This window comes from Genypterus blacodes, unplaced genomic scaffold (assembly GCF_046128005.1).
Source record: "Genypterus blacodes isolate CSIRO-AG114 ecotype Tasmania unplaced genomic scaffold, CSIRO-AGI_Gbla_v1 ptg000021l_1, whole genome shotgun sequence".
NCBI lineage: Eukaryota > Metazoa > Chordata > Actinopteri > Ophidiiformes > Ophidiidae > Genypterus > Genypterus blacodes.
Window position 1 is genome coordinate 7,331,987 of NW_027466834.1, and position 8,723 is coordinate 7,340,709.

The 8,723-nt window shown below is 41.3% G+C and overlaps 3 protein-coding genes across 3 annotated transcripts; all 3 read right to left on the reverse strand.

Annotated features, from left to right (window-relative positions):
• Positions 1-1,090: 1,090 nt before the first annotated feature.
• On the reverse strand, positions 1,091-3,103 carry LOC142992119 (lathosterol oxidase-like). The gene is made up of 5 exons (XM_076142418.1): positions 2,889-3,103; positions 2,552-2,684; positions 2,192-2,292; positions 1,895-2,023; positions 1,091-1,723 (listed from the first exon to the last, which is right to left on the reverse strand). The coding sequence occupies exons 1-5, from the start codon at positions 3,096-3,098 to the stop codon at positions 1,409-1,411; spliced, it is 888 nt and encodes a 295-aa protein (XP_075998533.1). The 5' UTR covers positions 3,099-3,103; the 3' UTR covers positions 1,091-1,408.
• A 1,862-nt stretch (positions 3,104-4,965) lies between these two features.
• On the reverse strand, positions 4,966-5,999 carry steep1 (STING1 ER exit protein 1). The gene has a single exon (XM_076142280.1). The coding sequence runs from the start codon at positions 5,876-5,878 to the stop codon at positions 5,201-5,203; it is 678 nt and encodes a 225-aa protein (XP_075998395.1). The 5' UTR covers positions 5,879-5,999; the 3' UTR covers positions 4,966-5,200.
• Positions 6,000-6,438: 439 nt separating this feature from the next.
• mt2 (metallothionein 2) lies at positions 6,439-7,632 on the reverse strand. The gene is made up of 3 exons (XM_076142281.1): positions 7,499-7,632; positions 7,355-7,420; positions 6,439-6,664 (listed from the first exon to the last, which is right to left on the reverse strand). Exons 1-3 carry the CDS (start codon positions 7,521-7,523, stop codon positions 6,573-6,575), a joined length of 183 nt encoding a protein of 60 aa, XP_075998396.1. The 5' UTR covers positions 7,524-7,632; the 3' UTR covers positions 6,439-6,572.
• Between the last annotated feature and the right edge of the window lie 1,091 nt (positions 7,633-8,723).

The window sequence follows — 8,723 nt, forward strand, 5'->3', positions numbered from 1 at the left end:
CACAAGATGGAGTGATATGTGTCTGATCAGCCAGACATCCATGTGTGCTCTGGCAGATCATACTGCATGTAAACAAAGCCTTGGACATGTGCACTAACCAGCAAACTCACCTCAAGGCCACACAGCCTGTTTTGTATGGAAACCTCTTTGGACACACAATTTCACCACAGACAGATACCTGGGATGAAATAACAGGATACATGGGTGTGGTATGATGATGATTGATGTTTGATGACATGGCAACTTTTACAATGTACAAGGCATTTAGCATATCAATTTATATTTGTAGAGATCACAGCCCTTACAGCTGTATTCTTCAAAAGAAAACATTTGTTGGATTGGATTTTCTTTTACAATCTCAATAAACAAACTATCTAAGCAGTGGATATAGCAAATAGGTCTGAATAGTGTTCTAAAGAAGCAACAGGGAAACTCATCATCAAATGTTTTTACGTCTTAAATTTCCTTCAGTTTTTAAAGAAAAAGTTCAAAATGGTCTATGAGAATCGGAGTGTTAATTTGTTTACATAAAATTTACCCCTTAAACTTATTAACTTATTATGTAAGCATTCTGATGCATAAGGAGCCCAGCTCAGACGCTACCGAGAAACTCAAACTATTTCATGTTAACTCGCTTCTGTAGATGCCAAACTTACGGTTATCTGATTCCTCCAAAAAGTGCTGTTGTCTCAGTGGAAATTAAGCAGGACACGACACCGTGCGTTCAACTGTGTTTGGGTTTGGTTGACATGGGAACCGATTAATCTCACAAATGACCGCTAGGTTGAATTGATGGTGGAAACGTTGATAGAGGAAGACCTACTCCCATCTACTGGCCAAAATTCGGTATAGCATTTGTAGAAAACTATCCAAGACTGCCAAGCAGTGAAGGGCAGCAAAATAAACATCACTTCAACCAAGATGCATTGGTTACATCATAATCAACTCTAAGTGTGAAGGATTGCAGAAAATAGGAAAATGGAGATATGTCAAACATAACAATAGGAGAAAGACAGATTAGGCTGTCTATTTACTGATTCAAAGTATGACAAAAATGTACAAAGTGTATTTATTCAAAAGTATATCCACATCTATTTGCAATACATCAGCAACATTGTTTTATTATACATACTGAACATTCTGGACATAATTACATTGTTCATCCTTAATATTGGCAATATCTTAAGACTTAAGTGATAACTTAACTAGGCATGTTACTGTCATATAGATCACTTCGATCTTAACTTAGATTTCAGTTACTATGGTACAGTCTTATTCCTATTTAAGACAATTGAACTATTTCTCCTGATGTCTGAGGTCTGATGGAAAAACACGTCAGACTTTTCGTTCCCTTCGATCTCTGATTGCTGCTCTTGTTGTAGCTGGAGGATTTAATGCAACTGTCTGGTCAATCTGTCTTGACCCCACAGTGATCTAGACTGGAGCTCTGACGTGATTTTGTCTCTGTAACCTCTGCCTTGAGCTTGCGGATGTCGTCCTGTGGTCCATTCCCCAGGAGGACTGAGGGGTACCGGTACGAGCCCGCCAGGCGATCCCATAGTGTGAAGTATTGACCGTAATTGTAGATAAAGGATAGGTGATGGTCTACATGGTGAGCTGCACCGTTGAGCAGCGGCATCAGAGGTCCTGGGATACGGTCATCGCCATCATGTATGGAAATGGTCCAGATGTTCACAAAGACAAAGAGGGAGAGGTAGACTGCCTGTAATATAGATACATTCAGAATGTATTAGGTTTCAAGTTCAAACATGGACACTGACAGAAGACCTTGTAGACATTGAAATGAGGGGAATTCATAGATTACATGCATTATTAGGCCTGACTTAGTTCTTCAATACTAATGTTTTTTAAAAAGTTAGAAGTACAGCATGACCTTGTGGAGAGGGAATAGGAAAGGGTAGACGTGGTAAGGTAAACTCTGCAGGAAGCCGTCCACTGGGTGAAAAGCATGACTGGCAAATGGAGTGGGGATCTTGAATATATGGTGCTGTTTGTGTAAGTGCTGTGGGAGAGAAAGATGGATTAACAAATAGAACCCAGTGCTTGTTTCCAACATTCAAACTTGACTGATAAAATGAGTCAGACGTCCACATTTAGCACACAGATGATATACTATAATACTGCTTCTTCTTCTTTGATTTATCCAGGTTCAGTCATTTAGGATGCTTACCTTATAAATGCGCCTGTGATGCATGCAGCGGTGTATCCAGTATATACACATGTCAGTGAAAAACAAGAAGCCCACAATGCTCAGGAAAACCCCGGACCAGCCTAGAACAGAATCACGTTACCAGGTTAGGGTTAAGGGAAAGTTAAGGGTACTCGTTGTCCTACAATCTGATTCAGCATTTCAGAAATCTTATCCATGACTGGATTGAATCACTTTCAGTCAGTCAGTTAATCATGCCCTTTTGAATAGCATCTTTGATAATAATCTCATCGATTAATATATTATATATTATATATTATTAATAATCTGACTATGATGGCTAGTTCTTTATTTAATCTTTGTTGTTTGTTGTTGTCTCACCCAAAGGATGTTCACTGATGTCGTCGTAAAGTTTGCTGTGACCCCGGATCTCGCAGAAGAAAATGGCCACTGTGGGGAAACTCATCCAGAAGATTGACAACGTTCCTAATTCAATCTCTTTTCTTATCTGGTTCTGTTGTTGGATTAGAGACACAAAATTCGTCAACTTGCTCTGGGGGAAATTGCGAGTCATTATCAGGCATTACCTTGATTCCTACATTTGTGTTCTCTCAGTAGAATGATATCCTTTTCCTCTCACCAGCATACACTATGGTACAGTACTACTACACTACTCACTAAATCAATGGGCTGGTTTGTGTTCAGTTAACAAACCTACCTTTATGAACTGTGGATGATTCATTACTTCATGGTCAAAGATGCAGTAAAAGCTAAGAGAGGTGAAGCCAAGGTAAAGGACTTCCGCTCCCAGGGTGGTGACGACCCATAGGCTGATGATTTGACGCAGAGTCCCGTCCTCAGGCCAAGAGGCCGGGTAAACATAAGGTGTGAGGATGTGTGAGTCAGCAAACGTCAGCACATGATCCATGGCAGAACCTGTGAGGACACAGTGAGACGGCAGATTACAGCAAAATCTTAAAGATCAAACCAATCGTGGTTATCAGAAGGACACTCATGATGAAGTCTAAGACGGTAGATCAGTTGCCCTCAGACACATGAAATGATAGACGGTTGCTACCCTTTATACATGTTGTTTATATCTAAACCTCTTTATATTCATGCACAATATACAACATAAGAGACAAACTAATGCATCACCCTAGTGTAAAATTCAACAGTGATCACTAAGGATCAATAATATAAATAAAGGAAAACAACAGAAAAATATCAACCTGGTTGTAAAAAAACTGTAATACAATTCCCAGGCTAAAAACCATGAACTCTGGTTTTTCCATACAGTTGTTAATATGGAAACACGTTAGAAGAGTAAGTGCAATGCCTCTAGTGGTGCAAGTAGTGTAACTATAATAAAATGTAATAAAAAGGTAACTGTCCTAGCTGTAATACAAGTGTATGAACATGAAGAGAATAACATGAACACATGAGCAATGTAAATGCATGTACTCAGAGCAGTGCAAGTGGTAAAACTATAAATATCAACGGTAACAACATCTGCAGCAGGAAATGCCAAGCTTTCCCAGTTTCCACCGACCTACTTTGATAGCACAGCCAAGTGTTGTGTGTGAATCAAGTCTTCCTAGAAAGTGGATCAGTCCAGTCCCTTCCACAACTCCAGCAGCAACAGAAGTTATTTCAGAAAATGTGAGCCTCTGTAGCACCCAGAGTTGAAGAGGGAATGCTGGGGGACCAGGGAGACACGTGGAGGGGTAGTGCTGTGATAAGATCCCAGTGTGTGCACAGCAAACTAGCTCAGAAATTGGATCTCATCATTTAATCTGCCATTAGAATTGAGATTGGGGGAAATGATCACACAGTAGGAGCTGATTATTTATCTAATGAGTATGCAGTGATGTAGTGTTTACAGACGACTTACAATATTATTCAGTATTTGACCACATAATATCATGAATTATTATTATTTTTTTATTATATTTATTTATGTATGTAAAACTTGATCTCTGCCATTTTAATGTATCCTTGCTTCAGCTGAATGTAAAACAAAGATGGGAATTTCCTGGTCTCCTCTCCTGGAAGTGTATGTACACGTACATGTGAGCCTGTGGGATCAAATTCTCCCTGCATTCTGTCCTTTACACTGCCCAATGCCTACATGCCAGCAGAGAGAGAGAGAGAGAGAGAGAGAGAGAGAGAGAGAGAGAGAGAGAGAGAGAGAGAGAGAGAGAGAGAGAGAGAGAGAGAGAGAGAGAGAGAGAGAGAGAGAGAGAGAGAGAGAGAGAGAGAGAGAGAGAGAGAGAGAGAGAGAGAGAGAGAGAGAGAGAGAGACAGAGATTATGTTCTGTGAAGTGACCCAGTACTTTTGCCGAATTTTTTAGAAGTAATTATCTCATTACTGCATCATTTATTTTGTTAGTGCCATTATCTCAAATAAGTTTGTGCAGGGTTCCAGGATCTGTGGACAAAACCTTACAAAAGTTGAAATGCTAGTATCCAAAAGGACATTCTCTTATATTTAATGACAATGGTTCTTTTTTATTCAACCAATTCAGTAATGTTTTGCTTTGTATAAAACCTAAAAGCTTTACAGCAAAAATCCTTGTCTGTAACCTGTAAATAACTAAACAGGGTCTTTAAATTCCCATTTTAAGCCAGATTGATAACCGTATGGATGTTTTTGTAGTATTCTACGGTCAAATTCCAGATTAAACCCAATGCCTTAAATTCACAATTTAACATAACTATTTTAAACCTAAACCTCTCTAAACTGTTATTATTATCCTTATTAGGTAGAATGTAGAGGAATCAGTCACTTTAAGTAATCTCATCCAATAAAGGTTTATTCCTCAAAAAACAAATGAATTGTATACAAAAAACATAATCAGCTTTACATGTCAGGTACATCAGATTCAACCAAACACCTCCATTCAAGTGTGCAACAACACACACCATGAGTCCTGTATTTACATGTCAAAGACGCTTGGGGACGCTGTGCTGTCCACTCCTCTACATGTACCACAACAAGCGAGCCCAACCGGTCATCATGTGTGTCGTCTACTTGAACTGGTTATCGATCAGGGTGCCCTTCATCTTGGCCTTCTTGGCTTCTAGCTCAGCCAGCTCTTGCAGCCTCCTCTTACTCATCCCCTTCCTCTCCAGCTGCTTCTCGATCACCTTGGCGTTTTGTGCGTAAGAGTCCGCCACCTCCCGGGCTTCGATCTCCTCCTCCTCTTCGTCGATGGTGGAAACGGTGACCGAGCTGAACTTGCCCATGTCTTTGGTCCGCTTGGTCATCATTACCCGCACTTTCTTGGGGGCTTCCGGTTGTTTCTGGCTGTACACGCTGGTGTTCCCGAATCCCTGTCCGAACTTCACCACGGCAGCGTCGACGACGAAGGTGGCGGTGCTGTTCTTCTCCTGGTGCTGATAAAAAAGTAGCAGACCGCACTTGCCGCACTTCTTTCGATGCTGTCTCTCGATTCCCTCCGCTCTCTTGACGTACGTGGTCTCGTCCGCCTCGACGTTGCAGAACTTGTGGGCATGTTTGGCCGCGTCGATCACCCGGGATCGGTCCCGGGGCCTCATAGGAAGCTTCTCTAGCTGGCAGTCCAGCACTAGCACCATTTGTCCGCACAGGCAGTAATAGACGTGCAGTGGCTTCTCTCCGTCGTCATATTCCTCTCTGTCTCTGGTGTCCGAGCACACCACGCTTCTGGAGACCACCTTCGGCATGTTTTCGCACCTTTAGCTTGGTTTCAGAGAGAATGTCGCTCAATTGTACTGTCGAAAAACACGACACAACACGGAAACACCGCCGTTTCCTATTTACGTCACTTTAATAGTCCCCGAGAAACAAGCGCTTTCGTTTGGTTCCGCCTCTCCAACTTCCCGTAGTAGCGTGTGAATTAAGTTGCCAGATTTGATTCACCCTTTTTCGATAGAAATATGCTTGATTCATACAAATTTGTCATCCTATCCATTTCCTCAATGTAAAATTGTAATTTCAACCAACTTACCGAAGCAAAGTCAGTAAATGTTGCATGACAGGCCTCAAGTTTGAGTTTTACCTTATGAATTTTGATGCCGTCACTGCAAATAACCAGGTTATTTGTTTAATTTACTGTGATACTGCCCAGTGGGTTGAGATCTCCACAGTTACAACTCCAGTTACTACTCCAGTCTGCTTACAGCCAAACTAAGTAGAGGGCCCATGGGGTGATCCCTCTCAGCTACCATAGTGCCCCGCAATGGCAACTCAGAATAAAGTCTAGAATAGACCCGAGACACAAGTATTTAAGTGGCGAAAAAGTTTATTTTGACATTGAAAAGTACAAAAATGCAACTACTCTAGACATTTCCAATTGCAATTAATTCACAGTAGTTCACATGGCTTCATTAAGTGTAATGGGGCGATGCTGCGGGCTCCTCACTGACAGCAGCTGGTGTCACAGGTCTTCCCCTTGCACACGCAGCCAGAGGCGCATTTGCTGCAGCCGGCTGGGCAGCATGGGCAGCAGCCTGTAAGAGAACAAATGGTTAGTGATACCGACGCTCAATACCATCCTAAATATTATTCGCCACCTTGTACAATGACATTAAATGTGTCAGGTTGAGGCCAAGTCTAGTCTTCTAGAGACTTCCTTTACTGTCCCATCCACTCCCAAGAAGAATGCTCATTGCCCTCATTTAGGGTTGAGCAACATTTATAATCTTTACAGCGAGTTAAATTCATATAAAAAGCAAAGGTTTGCTGCACTCAGTCATGACCTCAGCATTTAAGAGTTTGGCTATGACCTCGACAAACACGATTGACATTTAAGAAGAGGCGATGTCTTCTGTAGCACTGTGCTGAAGGCAAACATCTTCAGAGCATCATTTTTACTCAGATTAGGTTGAGGTCCAGACACCAAGTCATCTGAGAAAAAGTAGATTTAGCTGCAAGTTTAAAATTCAGCTTGCATCCAAATGTCAAACTATACTACTGGAGAGATAATCAGACTTCCATTGTAGTAAGGAAAGATCTGACAGTCTTGAGCTACAGTTAAATGTTCAGTTACAAGTGAGAGCGGGTTGCATCATGGCCAGACTCTGATCTGACCTTGTGGCAGGTTAGATCCACATGTTTACAGCCTGCAGTCAAGGATTACAACCCATTTATGTTGAATGATTTAAAATGTATTGGGGCTGAAAGTGTAAATCAAGCCTTACTTTTCTTGCAGGTGGTGCAGGCACAGTTGGTGCAGGTGCAGGATCCACCGCAGTTGCAGGTTCCAGCTGCAAAGAATCAAGGTCAATCAGTTAGTAGTCCCTGAAGAATGAGCCAGAACAGAGACAGAAAATCATCACACTTACTCTTAGAGCAGTCGCAGGGATCCATTTCTTCAATTGGAGTCTTCAGTAGCCTTCAGTCGCTGTAGTTGGTGAGTGTTCAGTCTCGGTGAGTGATGTGGATGTTGAGGAAGGAGGCGGATCTTTTATACGATCCTGCACATCCGGACCGGGTGCAAAACACGCCAGTCACGCTGCTTACGATCACGTACAGTGGGTGATTACAAAGCGTTTGGTGCACACGGTTTGGTTAACCACCGGGAGCGGGAGCACACACACGCGCGCACACACACACGAAACCGGGCTAATTGGCGTTTTGCCTAAATTACGTAAGAGCAAATGAGGCCCCTCTCCCCGAATAATGAATGGATTTAGAAGTAAACATCGTTACATAAGGAGAAAACAGAAATCAAATGATGCACACGTTTATCATCAAACTGATTTGTTGTCATCTATAACAACATCTTTTTTACTTTCTTAACACTATATAGTCACATGACCTTGTGGCTCAAAAAATTAAATTTAAATTACTTTGGACCTCACAAAGTAAAAGTACAGTTCAATGAAACAAGAGTGTGAAAGGAGAGCACAAAAGATAACCAACTTTCTTTTGTCTAGAACTGGACTTTTTGAACACTTTTATGTATGTATGTATGTGTGTATGTATGTATGTATGTATGTATGTATGTATGTATCTGTAATCTTTCTCATTAAATATTAAATGTAATTATCTATCGAAACTATCAGAACCTTCCAGAACCTTCCAGAAAGTTCTAGATGTGGGAACTCTAACCCATTTATTTGTTTGTTCCCCACCCAGATTTGCGAGTCTTCGGGTAGTGTGCACTCGCTCTGTGCACACGGTACACACACCGTTGTTGTGGCTCTTCTCCTCAGTCCCTCTCGCTTCTGCACCCGGCGGGACCGTGAGCAAAACAAAACAAACAAACTAAGACTGTATTACAATATGCTGCATTCCAAGTCAATGGACTGTAGGAAATATGTCAATTGCGAGTCCTTCGCAAAGTTTTAGGCATACATTATCTCCTACTTGCTTGTGCTTAATAATATATAGAAAAGGAGTTTCTGCTGACTGTCTTAACTACTTAAATAAAACTAGTAAACATTTTTTTACTAGTTTTATTGGCTATTTTTATTAAAACATTTTATGCTGAACGTTACGAGTTTTAGCCAATTATATTGCCATGAATGAAAGATTTGAGACAGGAAATCGCACAGTATGAAGGCG

Bases quoted from the DNA above. Each gene is read 5' to 3' on its own strand.
- mt2 (XM_076142281.1), bottom strand. From the start codon at position 7,523: ATGGATCCCTGCGACTGCTCTAAGA. The intron at 7,421-7,498 runs GTAAGTGTGATG...GATTCTTTGCAG, and splicing joins TCCCTGCGACTGCTCTAAGA to CTGGAACCTGCAACTGCGGT. The intron at 6,665-7,354 runs GTAAGGCTTGAT...GTTCTCTTACAG, and splicing joins CTGCACCACCTGCAAGAAAA to GCTGCTGCCCATGCTGCCCA.
- steep1 (XM_076142280.1), bottom strand. From the start codon at position 5,878: ATGCCGAAGGTGGTCTCCAGAAGCGTGGTGTGCTCGGACACCAGAGAC.
- LOC142992119 (XM_076142418.1), bottom strand. From the start codon at position 3,098: ATGGATCATGTGCTGACGTTTGCTGACTCACACATCCTCACACCTTAT. The intron at 2,293-2,551 runs GTGAGACAACAA...ATTCTGTTCTAG, and splicing joins CATCAGTGAACATCCTTTGG to GCTGGTCCGGGGTTTTCCTG. The intron at 2,024-2,191 runs GTAAGCATCCTA...TCTCTCCCACAG, and splicing joins ATCACAGGCGCATTTATAAG to CACTTACACAAACAGCACCA.